Source organism: Eriocheir sinensis, chromosome 46, assembly GCF_024679095.1.
Source record: "Eriocheir sinensis breed Jianghai 21 chromosome 46, ASM2467909v1, whole genome shotgun sequence".
Lineage (NCBI taxonomy): Eukaryota > Metazoa > Arthropoda > Malacostraca > Decapoda > Varunidae > Eriocheir > Eriocheir sinensis.
Genome location: NC_066554.1, coordinates 6,816,152 through 6,837,814, shown reverse-complemented (window position 1 = coordinate 6,837,814; position 21,663 = coordinate 6,816,152). Strand labels below are relative to the sequence as shown.

Genomic DNA, 21,663 nt, shown 5'->3' with positions numbered 1-21,663 from the left:
CGAAGTCCATTTCTGATGCTTAATGGTCAATAACATAGCTTCAACATTGGTCTGTTCTCTAATCAGTAATGTTCACTTTATGTCTCTCCATGTTACACCCAGAAATTTCTCTACATTTTTCTTTGTGCACTACTTACTTTCTCTCTAAACACTTATAACATTCTGTGACCCTCCAAGTTTCTGAGCCTTAAACTGTAGGACTGTTAGGATAGGCAACACTGTATACCTTTATCTTCAGGGAGAGTGGCAAGTTGTTATTCATGACATTACTTTGTTTACCAAAAGCCCTCCACAAAATTTGTATTGTCTTTCTGATCTAATTTTCGTGGTTTGGGTTTGCGCTGGTGTTTGTCCTGGACTCCTGGGTATGTGTCTTCCTCTACTCAAGTGTGTCGTTCCCGATCATTTTTGCTGTACTAGCAACTGATTAGTAAATATTATCTTTATCATTTTGTTTATCTTCAGGGCCTACTTTCAGACTCTGAAAAGTTCCTCGATCATTCTTTGCAAATTTTCCGCAGACTCACTTAGTACGACTACCATGTCGAGGTCAATGAATGGATGCACACTCTGTTACTGGGGCCGCGGGTGGCTCTATGGGTACGCTGCTCCGCTCGCGACTAAAAGGCTGCGAGTTTGATTCCAGTTCATGTGAGAGAGGCAGTGCTCCCTTGTAACATAATAGAACTACATGATCTTAGCTACCTAGCTCAGGGGTATTCTTCGATTACCCTTTTTCTAATACTCACTATATACATATGTGCAAGGTAAGAAAGGGATACATGTAAAGATGCATACATATGTTGTATTACTGGTTTGTTCAGCCTCTGTTACACATAAATTAAGACAAAGTATAAGATATATAAGAAACGGCATGCAAAATATGTTTTTAGTAATAAACTATCCACTATGGCGGCCTAGTAGATGCTACTCCCTTGGGTAGTGTCCTGCGAGATAATCACAGGCGTGGTGGCCGGCCTACCACGGTAATGTGTTTGTGGGTGCAGTTGTAGCAATCACTGGTCGTCGTATGATCAGCGTGGCTCGTAGGGAGCATGGTTAAACAATACTGGGATAAGGACACTGCATGGTTACTTTGACCTTGGTGGGTGCATGCCTCCTTCCCCGCTGGTATGGGGAATCTCGTGCCATTGTCAGCGTTCTTATAACAAGGGTGAAGAGTAGTTTCGGAGGACGCATAGGAGGCAGACCTAGTCCTCGTCGGAGGATCAGGTAAGCCCTTGACCGTGCGGGGCATCATTTCCTCGCCAACACCTTACACAGCACCTGTAGTAGGGGGTTCGGTGTGCGTCGTTCTCTCAGGGGCAGTCGTGGTCGGAGCTTCAGCAGCAGTTATAGGCGGCTCGGTGGCGGCGGCTTCAGTTCCGGTGGCGTCTGCGGCTGTGGTGGCGTCAGTGGCTTCGGCTGTGTTGGTGTTGGTGGTCCGAGACTAGTCTATATATTAATGTCGGAGGGCGCCGGGCAGGGCTCAAACTTATCTTTGATTGGAAGCTCTGGGGGATTGCAACCGGTTACCTGTAACGTAACAGTGACATTGGGATCTTTGACGGTGGCCGTGACAAGGGCGGTGGTGAAAGTCTTGACCTCTTGTTTGAAGGGCAGCACCACAGGGATGTGGAACAGGATGCCTGGGGGAGATAATGAAATAACAGCGACTGGCACTCGGAAAGGGTTCATTAATTTGATGTCTGTCTTCAAATTGTAAGTGAATTTGACATTTCATTTTTGGACAATTGATATTTCCTGTATGGGGCAGCACGTGGCGGGTCTTTTTTGTTCATCCCTTGGCCAGTCTTTACGCCATGAAAAGAAAAAAAACTTTCTGTATCATTTTGTCCACAGCTCGATATTTAACCTACCTCTCTAGATAGACAGGTAGATATCACGCTTTGAACAAAATTATACAGCATTTCTTATAATTTTATGGTGCTGACACAGACCAAGTGCTGAATACAAAGACCCGTGAAGTGCTGCCGCTAACGATCTATACATCCACCTACTGGATTATATTTGCAGTACCACTCTATACCTATACCCACTCAATCAGCCTTTGTATGTACCTGTTTTCTTACTGAACGACCCATACATCTCTCTACCTACTCATCTCTTTATCTATATATCTATATGTCTGTCCATACGCTGTACCTCTGTTGCTGGTGTCCGCCGCGTCGCCGCTGTCGTGTATTTCTATGGGTGTTCCCGCCTCAGCCACGGCACTGATGATAGACGAGGGAAATAATAGGAATTAGCGTGTTGTATTGTCCGTTTGTCTGTCTGTTGTGTTGTGTTTTGTTTTTGTCTTTGGTTTGTCTCTTTGTTCGTCTGTTTCTGTCTTCCTGTCTGTCTGTCTGTTGTCAGTCAGTCAGTCAGTCTGTCGACACTGGCAGCTCGGATAAAAATTAACATAGCTAGCAACTAACACATGCCAAGCATGTTGAATCGATACATTTCCTCGACATTTTGTTATACCAGTTCGTCTGCTATTACTACCAACACTAGGGAGAAAAATTTTGATATTGAAAACCGTGCTCAGTTTTAGTTTTTAATGCGCTCCGATCACTTAAAACAGGGAAAAGTCCTGGAACAGATAATATATATATATATATATATATATATATATATATATATATATATATATATATATATATATATATATATATATATATATATATATATATATATATATATATATATATATATATATATATATATATATATATATATATATATATATATATATATTGAGGAGGCGGTGGCCGAGTGGTCAGCGTGCAGGCGTGGTGAACCCGAGGATCTAGGTTCGAGTTCCACTTATGCACGCTGACAATTTTCAACCATCTCCGAGTGACGAATATTTACCCACATGCCGCCTAGGTTTCCAATCAACCCTAACTTCAGCGACCTCGTTCATGTGAAGCACCAGGGGGCAGCATAGGCCAAGGAAGTCATATATCACGGTTAAATAAATTTCGCCTGGACCACTAACGGGATGGGATCGTCCAAGAACCCCCCAAGAAAGCCTACCGCTGCTCTTGGAAGCACCTATATATATATATATATATATATATATATATATATATATATATATATATATCTATATATATATATATATATATATATATATATTTATTTATATCCGTTCCTGGGGCCACACTCACGTGGGGCCGAGGGCCAGGGGCGTGGCCACGTAGTATCGGGCAGAAGCCTGGGGGGAGCAGGGCGCCAGGTCGGCCTGGGTGGCGAGGCAGGTGGCGTAGGTGGTGCTCTTGACCTGCACCAGATTAAAAACCTGCACAGAGACACGAGGAATTCAACACACATTTAAGACTCATGATATGTATACTGTCATAAGCAGCAATTGAAAAAGGTCGGACCAACATGTTTATTTTTTTTATAACGTGGAGAAAGGAAATTAGTAGCTCAGTCGGAGCAGGGCTGGAGAAGATTGGGAAAAGTGTTTGTAAGTATTGCAGTTGGCAAATCATGGCCGCTGCTTGGCTTGGCTTCCTCTGTGTTGTCACAAGCTTTAGAAGAACCTGTATGAGCATAAGAAAAATATAACGAATAGCGCAGTTTGAGAGGTAATGTCATTGTAATACTCACCGTGAGTGTCTTGGTGCCGGGGAAGAGATACACTGTTCTCCGGGTTACCTGCGCCTTCCCTTCCTCGCCCACCGGAGTCGCCGCTACGCTGGCGGTGCCCTGAGCCGCTGTCGTCGCCGCCGCCAACACACACACCTTCGGGCAGGACACAGAGTCACAGCAGTCACAGAGGGCACCAACACCCTGTCCCAGCTCACGGCAAGTAAATGTAAGTGATATCAATCGTAAGGGCAGCAATTTAGTCATATCATATTATATAATAAAACCACACTCTCCTTGTCGCCTTTTGCTGGTGTAGGACAGACTCCTACCCCCTCAAAGTATATACAAAGTATATAGATAATATATGTAATATGTCCTCTCGCATTCCTCACTGGCGGAAGTGGATGCAAGAAAACAAATACTGACAACTTGCCGAGGTGTCGTAGGAGTCTGTCCCACGCCACCCAAAGAATATACGCCAGCAGCGGCAGGCGACAGCGGGACTGTCCTAATGATATGCTTCAGTTCAGTATACTGTAATAACCTATCACAGCTCACCATCACAGCTGACGCCGGACCTAGCATCGCTGCTGTTCCTGACGCTGGTGGTCAATCAGTCAGTTTGACCCTCACCAATATTTATAATGGCCTGGACGCGGGCAGCGATAACCTTTCCTTCCTTTCACCCTGGGAATGTGTTGTTGGCCGAGTCAAAACAACAAACTCAGATCCTTAAACAGAACCACGCCCGTCGTGATAAGACGCTACTAAACAAATGAAGAAGGAATTTGCTTGTTTCGTCGCACATAATCACACACAGACTTTGCACGTCCACTGAAATCAATTAATGCACAAACACCGTTCATGGATTGATTTTTTTAGTTACAACCAGCAAAACACTGCAAGAGTCCCTCTTCACTGGATCGTCATGTGCTTTTAACTTGTGCACCACCACCACCATCACTATTACCACCGCCACCCCCACCAACAACATTAACATCATCATCGTCGTCATCAACAACAACAACAACAACAACGACGCATCGATGATCAGGGCTCCTTCATACGACGCCACCATATGCTTTCAATGATTCAAATGTAACCATTTAGACGTAGCCGGTGTTCCCAGAGCTGTTACGAAAGTAACATTTTGTTACTTTTTTGATAAGCTCTACATTTATACGATGCTGATCATGATGTCACCAAATTGATAAAACACCCGCAATTTGTTACTTTTTGTCAGGTTTTATCAATTTTTGCTACGTTGTGCAATGTGCCTATTGTAGAAGCGGTTTTTTTTTTTACTGTGAAGACCAGAATAATAATAGTTTTTTTTCCTTGTATATAGGGCTTAAGAACGGGCAGCAGAGGGTCAGTGTTTCCGTCCTTATTGCGTTAAAGCCAAAGGAGAAACAAGTAGCTCCCCCTGCCCATCCTCTCCCACACCCCTTTCCTCTACCCAACTACATGTACCCTGAAGTGAGCATTAACCATGGTGGTTATCACCATTTCCATCGTGATAACCAGTTTCCTTTCCCTCAGAAAGTCAGAACACTGTATAATACGGAAAGGAATCATGCATTTGTCCTCGAACCTGGTCACGTTGAGGCTTGCAGGTGTGCATGGTGTGTGTGTGTGTGAGGCTGTCAGTGTGCCTGAGTCGTTGAAAGTGAAACAACTTATATATGCCTGGAGTCAGCATTGTGCAGCGTGGACCGTGATGGCCTTACCATGGCCTTACGCGCCTGTTCATTCACAACCCAAACCCATCTACACGTACCGTAAGCAAGAGTACGTATGTCACAGTGCGCATAGGGGCGGTGAAGGAATTGGCGGATATTCCGCCTTCACAGCCGCTTGACGACGCGGCGCACGCCGAGAAGGTACAGACCGCCTTACCGGCCTATCTTACTCGACTATAACGTTGAGTATCCCGACATAAAGGATAACTTAACAGAGCTACTTCCGCAGTACCACTCTGATCTCGCTACCAGGGAACCCACTGGGAGCCACCACGTTGGTGGAATACCACATCCCGCTACATGCAGGCACGGCTCCAATATATTTTTTATTCACCGACAGTTGCTTCATAGGGCAGCTATATAACAAAAAATCCACATATTATTTTATTTTATTGTAGTAGTTTATAATATAAAAAACATCCAAGAGGTCCTAATAAAAAAGCTTATTGCAAAATTTGGTTCTTCACGTATCCACGTTCTATGAGAGTGACGATACCTCATTACACTACTTGCCTTGGACAGACCGACTCAATCGGCGATCGAAATCTAGCCGACCACGTACGTCGGTCTGTCGAAGGTGACTGGCGTGTCTCTGCTAGTTTCTGCGTGTTGTGAGTATACAAGAGACTTTTGTTGCTAGTGAGTTTGATGTGTTACAGCTGTTATAATTTTTTTTTTTCGCGGAAGTCACTAGTTTTCGGGAGGGAGAGGAGGGTGAGGGAGGAGGGAAATTCCAAAAAACCAGTTGTTGATGTTCAGATATTTTGTCCCACGTGGGGAACAGTTAGCAGACTGATGCACTTAAAAAAAAAAAAAATATATATATATATATATATATATATATATATATATATATATATATATATATATATATATATATATATATATATATATATATATATATATATATATATATATAATGAATAGGCCTCTTTGACAGTCACCGATAACTTGATGAGTTAACAGAAAACAACACGATTTGGTCTTACGATATCATACACCTACCTACCGTAAATTTTGTAATAGCTAGAGGTTAAGTGTACCATTTTCTGCAGAGTTAAAAGAATTAAGTTGAGAGGGGACTAAAGTTTTTCATCCTCATACTCCTCTCAACCCCTCCCCCTCCACTTCTTTACCTTCTCACCCCTCCACCTGTCTTTATCCCTCACTCACCTGGCACCAGTACGTTTCTCTGCCCTTGAAACATCCCACAGTATAAGAATTCTTATCTTACAGCATCATAGATAGCATTATTATGCTCACCCGTGTAGTCTACAAATTATATTATGGACATGTCTTTAATATTACCTTACATAACTGTCAGCCCTCTTCCTGATGTTCGGAGAAAATTGAAATTCTGGTCACACCCTGCTGGTGTTCATGGGCATCTATTATACGCATGTACTGCAGCAATAATAAGGATGTGGCGCCGCACTCCTCTTGCCCTTGGCTCAAAGTTTCATGTAAGTTATTTCCTAAAGTTTCTTCCATCACTGTGGTGGTCTATAACTTACCATCCAGACTGAAGGGGCCGCGTCTTTTTACCGTTAATACCCCAATGTGTGCTAAATGTGTTTTTACCCAATATCTTAACCGTCTTAATGCCCCAGTGATCCCTGATTGCTAACTGTACTCCTGTGTCCAGTGGTGTGAGACGTCTTTTGGTTAATCTAGCCAACAACTGCTTCTAATGTACCGAAAAAATAGCATGGGTACTGCATAGGATACTTCTTTTGCTTCACATTTGCGAAGGTTTTAGTTACTGTTTGTGCCCCCCAGTTAAAGTGTTGCCTCCTGCCCGACTCTCTCTGTCTCTGTCTCTCTGCCCTTGAATTAATGCCTTATGGCGACGGTTTCATTTGGTTTTACGTTTTAACTCTTCTGCACTCTTCTTTCCTCCTTCTCCTGTTATAATTATAATAATAATAATAATAATAATAATAATAATAATTATAATAGTAGTAATATTGATAATAATAATAATAATAATAGTAATAATATTATAATTAATTAGGGAGGCACTTTGAATTGATTAGGCATTATTGTGGTGACAGTTTTCCTTCAGAGTTATGAGCAAATAAACATAGCAAGTGAAAATATACATGGTTACGTACAGGAGTTAAGTCTGGAAAGAGTGAAATGTTTTAAAAGTTTTCAAATTTTCAGAATGGAATCAAGAATGTTTATTCCTTGAGGCCGGCAGTTGATAGACATCCCAGAAAGGCTCCTCATCCAACCTCAGGGACCTGCTACAACATGTGTCGTGCCATGTCATTTGTGAGTAAAAAAGGAAATTACACAGTCTGGAAAAAAGCGTGTGTGTAAGTTTACCTAGTTGTATTTACCTACTTGCAGTATACATATTCTGAGCTTCACTTGTGTGGTTCTGTCTGTATCAGTATTTGTCCAGTTTTTTTCTTAAAGCTCTGCTCACTCTTTGCCTCTGCCACTCAGTTATTCATGATCTGAAGGCTCTAATTTTCAATCCTCCTAAAATGTTCTAGATTCCACAGCAATAGTTTGTGTGGTACCTAATTGAAGCCTCTCTCTAGATATGTTAGGTACAAACAATCAACCTAACTGTTTCTCTCCTCTAATACATCAATCATTTTCAAATAGAAATTAACTCAACTAATTAGTGACATGTCTTTCCATTTGTGTATGTGTGCATGTGTATTTACCTAGTTGTATTTACCTAGTTGTAGTTTTACAGGGCCTGGGCTTACGCTCATGTGGTCCCGCCTCCATATCTATATTTGTCCAGCTTTTCCTTAAAGTTGTGCACACTCTTTGCCGATACTACATCCTCACTTAGTCTGTTCCAAACCTCTATGGTTCTTTGTGGGAAGTTATATATATTTTTTTGTCTCTTAAGCATCTTCCTTTTCTTAATTTTTTACTGTGTCCTCGTGTGTTGCTGGTGTTTCTTCCTTCTCTTAGTAGTAACTCCTCATTATCTACTTCCATTTTATTCCATAATTTATAAATTTGTAGTAGGTCTCCCCTTTCTCTTCTTTGTTCTAATGTTGGCAGGTCCATTTCCTTTAAACTTTTTCATATGACAATTCCTCCAGTTCTGGAACCATTTTTGTTGCCATTCTTTGTATTCTTTCTAGTTTTTTTAAGTATTTCTTCTTATGGGGAGACCACACATTTTACGCATATTCCAATTTTCGTCTAATGATAGTGGTAATCATCTTTCTCATCATATCTTTATCCCTGTAATGGAATGTCACTCCTATACTTCTCACCATTATATACGTATCTTTGAATATCCTATTTATATGACTCTCTGACTGTTGATTATCTTGTATTATTGCTCCCAGATCTCTCTCTTCTTGAACTTTTAATATTTCTCCATCTCCCATTCTATATGTCCATTTTGGTCTCCCTTCACTCTTTTCCACTGTTCTCATCTCTCTTTCCCTTAAGTAACTTTCCATCCAGTTCTTCATTTACCCTTTCAATCCTCCTCTATTTTCCAGCTTTCATAGTAGTCTTGTATGCGGAACTTTGTCAAAAGCCTTCTTCATGTCCAAATACATGCGATCTACCCATCCATCCCTCTCCTATGTTATGTCTGTCACTCTTGAGTAAAAGCTCAGTAAGTTCGTTACACATGAATGCCCTTTTCTAAAGCCATACTGTTATTCTGTAATTATATTGTGTTCTTCTTGAAATTTCGTCCATTGTTTCTTTATCACTTTCTCGCATATTTTACAAACTATACTGGTCAATGATACTGGTCTGTAGTTCAGAGGTTCTTCCTTTTTCCCGCTTTTTTATATAGGGACCACCTCAGCCCTCCGCCACTCCTTTGGTACTTTACCAGTTGATATTGAGCATTTTATGATATCACATATCGGTCCAACCAGCTGATTAATGCATTCTTTCAATATAAAACCTGAGATGCCATCTGGTCCTATTGTTTTCCTCTCTTCCAGCTCCTCCATTATTTTATATATCTCCTCTTTAGTTACTATGAGTTCATCCATTTGAACATTTATCTAGTCGTCTTGTGGTTCACTGAATTGTGATTCTTTTGTAAAAACTTTCTGAAACCTTTTGTTTAGCAGCTCAGTCATGTCTTCAGGATCTTCAATTATCTTATTTCCATCTTTCAGTCTTTCTATTTTTTCTTTTGGCTTTATTTTTCCATTTATGAATCTATAAAATAATTTAGGTTCTTCTTTGCACTTTTCAACAATATCCTTTTCGTATCCTTTCTCTTCTTCTCTCCTTATTTTCACATATTCATTTCTTGCTATATTAAAATCTTCTTTATTCCTTTGATTCTTATTTCTTTTCAAACTCTTCCATGCTTTGTCTCTTTTTTCCTTTGCATCTGCACATCTTGCATTAAACCAATCTTTTTTTCCTCTTTGGGTTTATATAATGGGACATATTTCATGACTCCGGTCTCATATGCCTCCTTAGAAATATCATACTTTTCCTGCACCTCGTTTGTTCTCTTTAACTTTTCCCAGTTTAGTTTTTCCTAATATTTCTTAAGATTTTCTACGTGTGTGTGTGTGTGTGTGTGTGTGTGTACAGTATTATATATCATTCCTATATTTGTTATTCTTCTTGACTCAATTAAAAAAATCATAGAATTGCACCTGCTTTAGAAATGATTATGATTATTGAGGGTGCGTGCAATCTGGTATTAGATTTATAAAACTTTCAAAGATGCATCATTCCTTCTAGGAGGCAGCGAAGGTGGTGGTGGAGCCAGCATCCTGCCTTCATGATGAGGCTGTGAGTCTTAGTGTGGATGGCCTTGAACCTGGACAAGATATAACACTGGAAGCTTCAATGCCTGACAGTCGAGAAGTTGTAATTTTTTCATATTCACATTACAAGTGAGTTCCTTGGCTTTACTTTAGTATACTTTTCTCAAAATACCTGTATCTTTGTGTGTGGAAGTATGGGGTTCTTTCTAGGTTCATTTATGGAAAGTATTTTGCACTCAATATGATACAGGCCATACGTATAATTTGCTCTGGTTGAGTTATGAAGAAAAGAGTATTTATTCTGTCAGATGTAACTGTCTTAATTTTTATATTTATTATATTTATTATTTTATATATTTGTTTATATTATTTCACTTATTTATTAATATACAGGTACCTCTCATTTTATGCTAGTTTAAAATATGGGAATTTGGCTTAACGCAATATTAAAAAGCCAGTACAGTATATACAGAAATACCTCGGGTTACGAGTGCCTAAATTTACAGCGTTTTGATTTACAAGCAATAAAAACTCACTAAAAATGCCTTGGTTTATGAGCGGTGACTTGGTGTACAAGCAACCCGTTTGTACAACACAAAAACGCGAGCGTGGATTCCCTAAGTTCGCTGCAAGACGAGAGCGCTCAGAGCGGAAAACATTGGAAATGGGATCTCAAGCTGGTGTCACACTGGGCTTTTTCTTTCAATTGTGTTAGCAGTAGGTGCAACCTGCAACTCCAACTTTTCTGGGTGTGCGTCACACACGATCAAGGTCGGTTACCCGTATCCACAACGTAAACAAACCAGTCGCCCAGTATCCACATGGCGCCATTTGCAAATGAAATGGAGCTGTGTGGTCTCCCCTTAAGAAGAAACATGTAAAAAACTAGAAAGAATACAAAGGATGGCAACGAAAATGGTTCCAGAACTGGAGGGACTGTCATATGAAGAAATTAAGGTTAAAGGAAATAGACCTGGCAACATTGGAACAAAAAAGAGAAAGGGGAGACCAAGTACAAATTTATAAATTATGGAATAAAATGGAAGTAGATAATGAGGAGTTACTACTAAGAGAAGGAAGAAACACCAGCAACACACGAGGACACAGTAAAAAATAGAGGAAAGGAAGATGGTTAAGAGACATAGAAAAATATAGCTTCCCGCAAAGAAACATAGAGGTTTGGAACGGACTAAGTGAGGATGTAGTATCAGTCAAGGGTGTGCACAACTTTAAGGAAAAGCTGGACAAATACAGATATGGAGACGGGACCACACGAGCGTAGGCCCAGGCCCTGTATAACTACAACTAGGTAAATACAACTAGGTAGATACAACTAGGTAAATACACACACACACACACACACACACACACAAATAGAAAGGCATGCCACTAATTTGTTGAGTTTCTACTTGAGCATGATTGATGTGTTAGAGGAGAGAAACAGTTGGATTGATTGTTTGATTGTTAGAGAGAGGCTTCAGTTAGGTACCACACAAACTACTACTGTGGAAGCTAGAACATATTGTAGGATTGAAAAGGAGCCTTCAGGAGTGGATGAGAAACTGATGTATGAGGAGAGTAATAAAGGAGAAAATGTCAAGGTGGAGGGAAGTACGAGTAGCAAGCAGAGTTCATCAGGGCTCAGGGCAGACCCCCATAATGTTTCTGATATATCAGTGGTTCCCTACCAGGGGTCCATAGAACCCAAGTGGTCCATGGAAGACTTTCAAGGGGTCCTTAGAGATTCTAATTATTTTTAAATTTATTATACTGGAATTAGGAGACACTGCTTGGAATAACATTCATACTACTGCACACAATCCTTAAAACTGAATGCTTAAATACTAGAATTGCTCTACATTAGTTAACAGTACTAGGGGTGTCAAACTCACAACCCACCTCAAAAATTAGGCTTTCAGGATGGTCATAAGTGACCCGCAAGATTCCCTAATTAACCCATTTTGTTGTAGGGATCCACAGGTGAAAAAGTGACTGGAAAAGGGTTAACAGGACAAAAAAGGTTGTGAGCCACTGTGATGTATGTTAATGACATTGTAGAAGGAATGAACAGCCATGCAGGGCTGTTTGCAGAAGATCCTTTGATCATGAGGAAAGCAAAAGCTGAGGAGGATTGTAGAAAGCTACAAGATCTTCACAGGATTTCTGATTGGAATCAATAGAAAATTAATGCAAAAAGATACATTAAAATGTGTAACAGTATGAAGAGGCCTCCTTGAACTATTCAATGAAAAATGAAAATATCAAATAATTGAAGGAGGAGAAGGACCTGGGATTGTTGGTCATAGGTAACTAGTCACCTTAAAAACACATTATCAATATTGTCAGAGACTTCCTGGCCATCATACTTCATGATAAACAGTAATATGATATTCTTTGTTTCAGGGCAGATGATAATGGACGTGTGGATGTCAACACCATGGAGTCCCTCGGTGGTTCTTACAAGGGACTGTTTCCCATGGGTCCCATTGCCTCTCTGTCTCCAATGTTACAGAAACACAAACACAGGCGATTCTTTAAAGAAGATGTGAAGAAGCCGAATTTAGTAAGTTACAAGGCCCTGTATTTTTATGTCTTTGGATTACCTCAGGAAAATAAGCATGAAAATGAACTGTCAACTATTCCCAAGCCCTAAAGTGCTTGAGTACATGGATTTTCATTCTTGTCATGACCCTCTTCCAAGCTAAACTACACAATATGTGTAGTGTGGTGACGGCCTGATGAGCGAGCCTCCCATAACCCATTCAGCGAGTGGGGTACCTTTATGGCCAACTCGGTAAGGAGTGGCTCTCCCGTCACGCTGGCCGGGGGTTCAATCCCAGGCAGCCGGGGAATACCTTCTCCTTGTTGTGATTAATTTTGTGTGTGTTTCGATACATATTTATTAGGATGTGTGGGACCGAGAGAGTAATAGGAAAAGAGAATAGAAAATCTCTTCATTAAATATGAAACTAGCAATACAGTGCCTGATTGAATTCTTATAGTTTACATTTGATATAATATGGTACAGTGTAACAACTGCAGTGACACACCATATGATGAAGGCTGTCATGTGAGTACGCGACCTAGGCGAGATCACACAATGATAACATATAATATCAAGTTACTGAATCATATCACTGAATACATGCATCCTAACCATTTTATGAACCATATATCAGTTACTTACTTGTGAGTCTCAACTGGTGTAGTGGAAGGAAGTTTGCCATTCAGTTATGAGTATAAACCTGAAAACCTATTAACCCATCTGCTGTGATTTGCATGGATTTGGCCTTCACTGGTAGCCTGGTAACATATGTGGTCCCAGGTCTTTCTCTGCCTCTGTGGTGGATAGTTGAGGATTTCCCATACAGTATTGATATGCTGGATATCCTCTCCCAAGGCGCATGACTTTGCATTTTTCTTCATTGATTTGTAGCTGCCACTTTTTGTTCCATTTCTGTAGCTTGGTGATGTCTTCTTGTAGGAAATCTGCAGTCAAGGGGTTAGTGCAACAACACATAAGCAATGAAATCACCACTGCAATGATGATGGAGACCAGAAAACTTGGGTACATAATGCTAGGATACAGATATTCTGGGGGAGCTTCCTCCAATGTGTCAGCAAACTCCTACTGGTCAAGGAAGGTAAGCAGTGGGAGGGAGTTAGTTACAAAGGAAATTCCTGAGAAGTTCAGGTTTATTGATGATGTTATTGGAAAAGTTCTAGTAGTGAGATTGGTGGTGAAGGCCAAGTGAAGCTGAGATGGGTAAGTTGCTATGTTATTGAAACACATTACATTAATATCCAATTTTATGTCATTTTGGCATGCATCAAGTATGACTTTACGCCACTATTCTGAAGTAAATTTCTGTTCATCAAATGTCATTGTGTCCAATTTTATGCCACTCAGCAATGTGACCTGTGTCAGAATAAAAGATCAGTCAAACAGTCAGTCAGTCAGTCAGTCAGACAAACAAACAAGCAAAAAACAGGAGTGTGGGGAGCAGAAGTGATAGGCTCATGCAGATAGCAAGTTTAGAAGAGCAGTTAACATAACTTTGTGGATAAAAGTTTGAAGGGGAAGAAAGTTTACAGCAAAAACTTCCTGAACATTCACTAAGAGAGGGGGAGCTGATAAGACAAAATTACATATATTATTATATTATTATTATTATATTATTCTTGTTGTGAGGGAATACAGAGTAGAGATTGTGGTAAGAATGGATAGAACAGTTTGTTTTGGAAAGATTAATGATGATAGTAAGAGAGTGGTTGAAAGGACAGAGCCCTGTGGAACACCACTGTTTGTAAGTTTTAGGGTTAGATAGCAATTATATGATAAGCTTATTAATTGATTGATCATTTGATACTTCAGGTGACCCTGGCAGCTTTTAAGGGCCATCTAAATTATGATGAATTACTAAATGGAAACAGAAGGGAACCATTGTCAACAACCAGTCACATGAGGCACTACATGGCCCCGGGAGTCCAGCAAATCCCAGTCCGTCATGGAAACCTGCGTGGCTGCCTGTTTTTACCACCAGGTTAGTCAACTGCTGAACTTACTTGCCATTACTATCCATATCATCATTATATTTATTTTATCACAGCAGTAAAGGCAAGTAGGTATGCCCCAGAAGGTGGCTAAATTTAAATAGATGTTCATATCACATAGATCCTATTGACTAGGTGGTCTGTCCTTAAACCTAACCAAACCATTATAGATCAGCCACCAAGACGTTGCGTCCCTACCTAAATGAATTTGAAGGTGGAGGAAGTAGACAAAGGTTGAAGGTACTTAAATGACTATTGAGAACCAGAGACGGACTGATGCAGGTCGCAACAAGCACAGAACTGACAACAAATGGACAACAAAAGTAACACACTGACAGCTCGGAAATTGTAGAAATCAGGGCAGGCAGAGGGCCAGGTGGACAGACGAACTTAGAACATTTGCTGGAGCTGGGTGAAGTACATTAATATATATAAGAGAGAGGTGGAGAACATTGGGAAAGGCTTTTGTCTTGCAGTGGACTAATAATGGCTGAAGATAATGGATTGTTTTAGTTGAGGCCATTTTAATTCCTTACTCTGTTTAACCCACTGAACCCCAGGGTATAAGTGCACATTGCTTCACCCCAATCCCAGGCATTTATACCATTTTTGTTCTTCTAAAATGGTCAGAAATTCCCTAAAAACATGAAAAACAGTTTAATACCCCTTATTGTCAATGTAAAATTCACCAGTTTTGGAATGTGTCACGTGGGTGAAGGGAAGAAGTGTGGAGTGGTAGAAGAAGTGAAGCGACAGACTTTAAAGTGGTTTGGTCACATGGAGCGAATGAAGGAGAGTAAAATGACCAGGAGGGTGTATGTGAGTAAGACAGAGGGAGGGAATGTTAGGATGACCTCCAGAGAAATGGAGAGGTAGGGTGCAGGAGTATGTCAGAGAGAGGGGTGAAAGATCCTTGAGAAACTGAGCAGGCAAGGAGGAGGTGTCTGAATAGAGAGAGATGGAAACTCTTCTGCCGTGGCCATCCCTGGTGGGAGCTCCTAGGAGCAGGCATCGATGAGATGATGATGAGGCTTGCCTCTCTCCAGTAAGTTGCTTTCCTTGTTGAGGTTCCTTTGGTTGGCAAGTATAATTGGTGTTTAGTTTGAAATGTTAAACTCACTTAAGATTTTATTTATTTCTACAGTACCTTAGTAAATAAAAAATAATCAATTATCAGTTGTTTTTACATACATTTTTAACCCGTCCACTGCGATTGGCATGGATTTGGCTTTCACTGGTATCCTGGTAACATATAGCTCCAGGTCTTTCTCTGCCTCTGTGATTGATAGTGGAGTGTTTCTCATGTAGTATTGGTATGATGGATATTCCCTCCCAAGGTGCATGACTTTACATTTTTCTTTATTGAATTGTAGCAGCCACTTTTTGTTCCATTCCTGTAGCTTGTTGAGGTCTTCTTGTAGGAAATCTGCAGTCAACGGGTTAAGTGCATAGTTTCATTTCAGGTGATGGTCCATTCCCTGGTGTCATTGACTTGTATGGCAGTACTGGAGGCTTGGTGGAGCACCGCTCAGCTCAGCTTGCATCTCGTGGCATTGCCTCATTTGCTCTGGCCTACTTTGGATATGACGATTTGCCCAAGACTCTAGAAGAGATTAATATTTCTTACTTTGAGGAGGCAGTAGAATTTCTGCTGGAACACGAGAAGGTAACTTTAAAGGGCTTCACCTACCTTAGAGCAGTGATCCCCAACCTAGAGTTTGCAGGAGCCAAGGTGATCATGGAGCCTCTTCATCATTCCACTGCAGGGCATAGGTCTCTCTCAAACGTTTTACATCAGTTTCTGTCTTGTGCTTCTAGTTTCCAATTATAGTGTAAACATTCCATAAACATTAAATTCATCACACATGCTGCTAGGGGCTTTTTACTTATTATTTCCCAGTCTGTCACTCATATTGTTCATGTTGTCCTGTCTCATATATGTGTCCTGACAAATGCCATGTTGTGATTATAATTGCCTTCATTATGTCTTCTATTTGTCTGTTCTCTTTTTTCATTTCCAGTTTTCTTATCCTTTATTGTAGGATACCATATTAGCGTGGTATAGTATGCTTCAGTGTGTCAGTTTCAGCATCCAAGAGCATCACCAGCAGGAAAGGGATCAAGATGAAGTTTTTAATTTGGAAAGTTTGAATTTTTACTCATGTCAGTGGGGGAGGGGCTTTGGCACAACTATGAGTATTAGATAACTCAGCAGGGCTAAAGTTCCTGTTATGCTGAGTTTTAAAGGTTTTACTTTAATAATAATTATATATAATATAGGGAAGATTAAGGTGGCTGAAGTCAGGGAAATCCATGAAGAAATGCCAGTCCCATTCTTGCTGCCTGCTGGTACTGCTCTTGTTAGGAAAATTAGATTATTGTGAATAATAAAAATCATGGCTGAGACCAGTGGGAATTATGTTACAAAACAAAAATATTTTGCACATCAGTCTATTGCTAAGATCTACCTTTTAAAGTTTGTTATGAGTTAATACACCACTCATCATACACACTGAACTCATTGCCTGGGTCATTCTCATAACCCAGTCAAACTCTTTACTCAGCAGGGTTACTGCTGACAATTCTGTCCTTGGAGCAGATTTAGAATTAGAAAACTACAACTCAGTTATTTTAGTGTCATAATTTAGGAAATGATGGAGTTTTGATGAATAATCATTGGTCATACTTTTCTTCCAGATTGTAAAACCAAATGTGGGTGTTCTTGGTTTGAGTAAAGGCGGTGAACTGGGTTTGTCCTTGGCCACGTTCATCCCTGAGGTCACAGCTGCAGTTTCCATTAATGGCTGTATAAGTAATTCGATGGTCAAGCTTAACTTACATAGCCGTGCAATACCTGGACTAAAATATGACATTGAAAAAGTAGAGGTAAGTACTTAATTTGTTACTTCTAAGATTTTTCTTGAATATGTCTTGACAGGTGTGTTTTCTGTATTATTTGTCATGGGAAATGATGATTTTTATACTTTATAAAACAGCTCAAGAATGGTATTGGGGACTGGTCTGAAGTTTGGAACAACCCAATGGACTACCCTGAAACAATCATCCCTATTGAAAAGGCAAATGCAAATTTCCTTTTCCTAGTTTCTTGTGATGACAAAAACTGGAAATCTGAAATGTATGCAGACATAGCAGTTAAGCATCTGGAGAAAGCTGGCAGACAAAACTATCAGGTAAGTGTTGTTACACTAGTTTTTTGTCTAATGAAGAGTTAAAGTTCTTAAAAAGAACTAAAATCTTAAATCTTTTCTATGCAAGTCCTAGGGTATTACTATAACTAGACAGACACACAGGCAGACTGACCCACACATATTCAGGCGTGCATGCACACAAACACATGAGGATGAGAGGGAAAGACTGGCGAGATTGTAAAGAGTAGTAAGGGGACTTAAACAAGATATACAAATGAAGTCAAGAGTTGGAATTGGAATTTTATTCAGAGAATTGTCTTGTGTTGGAAATGAGAAAGAGCAAATCCAGGTCCACTTGGAACTACAAACTCAGAGTGGAAATAACAAAGAAAGCTAGTGAAAAAAGCGACTTAGGAGTGGAAATACAAGATTCTTATCACCAGATAGAGATATTAAAAACACATTTGGGACCACATACAGAATGTGAACAAATATAGGGATTGCTTCAGTAATAATTTGAATATGCAACAGTTTTTTTTGTCACCTCACACAATAAGAGAAAGAACAAAAGGATCAGCAATAAGAAAACGATCCACAGATTTATATACTTAACATGTAAAGAAAGATGAAAGGAAATGAATACCAACTTTAAAGGAAATTTGATAACTATTTGAGATGATAAATAATATGGGAAAGGTAGACAGGAAGGACTTGATTGTGTAGCCAGAAAGAGGACCAGGAAAATTTAGGGACACAAGAACAAACTGAAGAAGATTAGAAGCAGGATTACACAAAAAGTACTGGTCCAAATTTTTGAAACCTTGTGGAAAGGTTTAGCGTGGGCCAAGAAAAACTCTTCTTTGGGAAAGGTCTGATATAAACTGACATAATGATTGAGAATTAATGATAAAAACTAAATGAATCAGTGACTAAGTGCAGGCTTCTGGAAAAAAAACCCTGCTGTGCTTTGAGATTAAGCCGTTGGTCCTTCCTGTGGGTCTTGGCATTGTCTGGGAGGTAGTCTGGCCCAGATCAGGAGTGCTTCAAGTGGGCACCATAAGTAGCTGAGGGTTGGTCTGGCCCAGACCACATGGTTTTTGGTGAGCAGAAAAGGTGCTGTGGTACTTGTTCTTGGTGGAGGTCTGTGGTCTGCTTTTAGAGTTATTTGATGTGTTTACATGGAGCAAGATAGTTGGTGAAATTCAAATGGGTAGTCACAACCAGGGATGGAGTAAATACAAGAGTTGTGTATTTAAATATGAATACTTCAGATCTTAAAGAATATGAATATAAATTCAAATACAATGAAATGGTCTCAATTTGAATACAAATATGAATACTTCTTGAATGTATTCATGAATTGTTATGAATAGTTTTCATTGAAAAATACCTTTTTGACATAACTGGGTATTGCACTGTTCTAAAGTTTTGGAACAGTAAAATGACCTCAATAATCTGTATTATACACAAGGATTACACGTTCGCCTTGGAGGCTAGAGTTGTAAGGAACAAATTCTGTTATTTCTGATTATAAATTTTAATGTATTTGTCAGATTATTCGCAGAATACGAATGCTTTTCTCTTGTATTCGAATATGAACGAGAATAATTTTATCAATAATTATTGGAGTACGAAAATGAATACACCCAACTACAGTTTTCGATTGTATTCAAGTACGAATATTGAGAATGAATACTTCATTCCTGGTCACAAGTTTACTTGCGAAGTTGAATGGGTGCATGGTAATGTATGAAAAGTACGAAATATGATTGAACTAACATGTACACATGATCCTATGTGTGCATAATTCTTTATTAAGTTCTTGCTCTTCATTAAAAAAGTGTAATTTCTTTTATTGTTTGTTCAGGTTCACAAGTATCCTGAGGCTGGTCATCTCATTGAGCCACCATTCTCTCCTTTCAACTGGGCCATCTACCACAGAGTATTGAGAGGAAATATTTTTGTTGGAGGTACATTGAGGCCTCATGTAGAGGCTCAGGCACATGCATGGGAGGCTACTTTGAGGTTCTTTAGGAAGCATCTTCAGAATTCTGGAGTCCAGAAAGGGAAGCTGTGACATTCATAATGTAACTTGTCAGCCTCTTAAGTATCAAAACAGAATGTATGTGTACATTGGTATATGGCAGATTAAGATAGGTGAAAATCAGATTTTTTTTTTTTACAACAAAGGAGACAGCTCAAGGGCACAAAAAAAGGAAACAACAATAAAAAAGCCTGCCACTCGCTGCTTCTAAAAAGAATCCAAAGAGGTGGCCGAAAGAGGGGTCAATTTCGGGAGGAGAGGTGTCCTGATACCCTCCCCTTGAAAGAGTTCAAGTCGTAGGCAGGAGGAAATACAGATGAAGGAAGATTGTTCCAGAGTTTACCAGCTTGAGGGATGAAAGAGTGAAGATGCTGGTTAACTCATGCATAAGGGATTTGAACAGTAAAGGGATGAGCTATAGTAGAAATTCGTGTGCAGCGTGTTGGTATTGATAGCACAGGAACAAACGTGATTAAACCAAGGATTTTTAGCATGGGGAGTAGAGAAAGTACATGGAATGAATGCCTCCATTCCATAGACAATCACCTCTGTGATGCGCTGGGCACACACAGAGGGGTCTCTCTCCTGGAAGCAGTAATCATCCCACGGGAAATCGGAAAAGTACATCCTCAGGTCGTCCCTCCGAGCTGAAGCAAAATGCCAGAAGCATCGCCTTATCTTGTCTCATAATATAATCTGCATAATGAGCACATTTCATTATGTTGTGCAGTGGGGCACCATGTCTAGCAATAACAAGAGTCTGGAAAATCGTCGCTAGTTCTGAAACCGCTGGTTTAGTGGTAATCGTCAAATAGTAAAAAATAAATATTATCCAGAACTTTTAAGATGACATTTTTTGCTTAATTTTACTTGATTTTAACAACTAATCTTACATTTATATATAAACATAACTACTAATAGGGAAAGGTAACAAAAATGCCACTAAAATGCTTACTTAGAGCCTGCAGCACTACCACCACCATCGCCGCCCTCCTGGGCAGCCAGATGCACATTAGCCTGCCTCTGCAACTCACTCTTCTTGTCGGAAATTTCGTTTTTAAAATTTACCTCCCATTATACCATATATGTACTGTAATTAGGAATGGATTATTCACTGTTTGGAGATATAGCACTTCGAATAGTTAAATAGTTGGGTAATTAAAGTAAGTTTATTATAATTCAAGTAATTTACGACAGTGGTTTAGTCAGACCCCATTTGTAATATGCCAGTTTTGGTCTCCCCACCACAAAGGACATTGCTAGATTAGAAGTGGTCTCCTCATCATGCAAAAGACGTTGCTAAATTAGAAGGTGTTCAACATCAGGCAACTAAAATGATCCCTTCCTTGTGCAACAAACCCTACGACGAAAGGCTCTCAGCCCTTTACGTGTTCTCTCTTGAGAAATGTTGATTGAAGGGCGAGAGGCAAAAATAAAGGAAGAAAGGAGGAAGAAGGGAGGGATACATTGTGCACGAAAGGGGGTGATAGAATGTGGAGAGAGAGAGAGAGAGAGAGAGAGAGAGAGAGATGGGGGGGGGAGGGGGGGAAACTGCAGGAACTTTTAGAGACAATGACGTCCAAGGATTAAGAAGTTTTTTTACGTATTCGTACTCTCTCTCTCTACAACAGTTTAGTCAGACCCCACTTGGAATATGCGGTACAGTTCTTTCACCATGCCACCATGCAAGGATATTGCTAAATTAGTTTCAGCGTCAGCGTCAAAACAAAAAAATCCTCCCTTCGCAACAAATCCGACTAAAGGAGGCTTTCTTACATGTTCTCTCTTGAGAAACGTCGCCTCCGAGGAAAACTGATCGAATTTTTTAAAATACT

General features: G+C 40.0%; 2 protein-coding genes across 9 annotated transcripts in view; one reads left to right on the top strand and one right to left on the bottom strand.

The window, feature by feature from the left end:
* Nucleotides 1–21,446, top strand: part of LOC126981015 (acyl-coenzyme A thioesterase 6-like) — a 30,829-nt gene extending 9,383 nt beyond the window's left edge. The window contains exons 1-9 of one of the 7 annotated variants that reach the window (XM_050831634.1): nt 3,695–3,832; nt 7,515–7,625; nt 10,056–10,210; nt 12,485–12,644; nt 14,457–14,625; nt 16,099–16,301; nt 17,333–17,521; nt 17,632–17,826; nt 19,652–21,440. In XM_050831634.1, coding sequence (XP_050687591.1) covers nt 7,605–7,625; nt 10,056–10,210; nt 12,485–12,644; nt 14,457–14,625; nt 16,099–16,301; nt 17,333–17,521; nt 17,632–17,826; nt 19,652–19,861 — 1,302 coding nt within the window. In that variant the 5' untranslated portion in view covers nt 3,695–3,832; nt 7,515–7,604 and the 3' untranslated portion in view covers nt 19,862–21,440. Of the gene's footprint in view, nt 1–3,694; nt 3,833–5,264; nt 5,960–6,662; nt 6,812–6,901; nt 7,061–7,514; nt 7,670–10,055; nt 10,211–12,484; nt 12,645–13,544; nt 13,726–14,456; nt 14,626–16,098; nt 16,302–17,332; nt 17,522–17,631; nt 17,827–19,651 lie in introns of those variants that run through there. The other 6 variants (XM_050831633.1, XM_050831637.1, XM_050831631.1 and 3 more) reach the window with 6 other exon arrangements.
* On the bottom strand, nt 790–6,780 carry LOC126981016 (uncharacterized). Of its 2 annotated transcripts, none has more exons than XR_007733708.1 (5): nt 6,657–6,780; nt 3,625–3,759; nt 3,180–3,310; nt 2,167–2,237; nt 790–1,649 (listed from the first exon to the last, which is right to left on the bottom strand). XR_007733708.1 is itself a non-coding variant. In XM_050831639.1 (5 exons), the coding sequence occupies exons 1-5, from the start codon at nt 4,189–4,191 to the stop codon at nt 1,456–1,458; spliced, it is 558 nt and encodes a 185-aa protein (XP_050687596.1). In that variant the 5' UTR covers nt 4,192–4,639; the 3' UTR covers nt 790–1,455. The 2 variants fall into 2 exon arrangements, 1 of the variants encoding a protein (XP_050687596.1); XM_050831639.1 differs by lacking the exon at nt 6,657–6,780 and adding an exon at nt 4,165–4,639.
* Nucleotides 21,447–21,663: the final 217 nt, after the last annotated feature.

Excerpts from the sequence above, each read along its gene's own strand:
- LOC126981016 (XM_050831639.1), bottom strand. The coding sequence starts at position 4,191 with ATGCTAGGTCCGGCGTCAGCTGTGATG. Across the intron at positions 3,311-3,624 it reads CCGGCACCAAGACACTCACG|GTTTTTAATCTGGTGCAGGT; the intron begins GTGAGTATTACA and ends GTCTCTGTGCAG. Across the intron at positions 1,650-2,166 it reads GGCGGACACCAGCAACAGAG|GCATCCTGTTCCACATCCCT; the intron begins GTACAGCGTATG and ends TATCTCCCCCAG.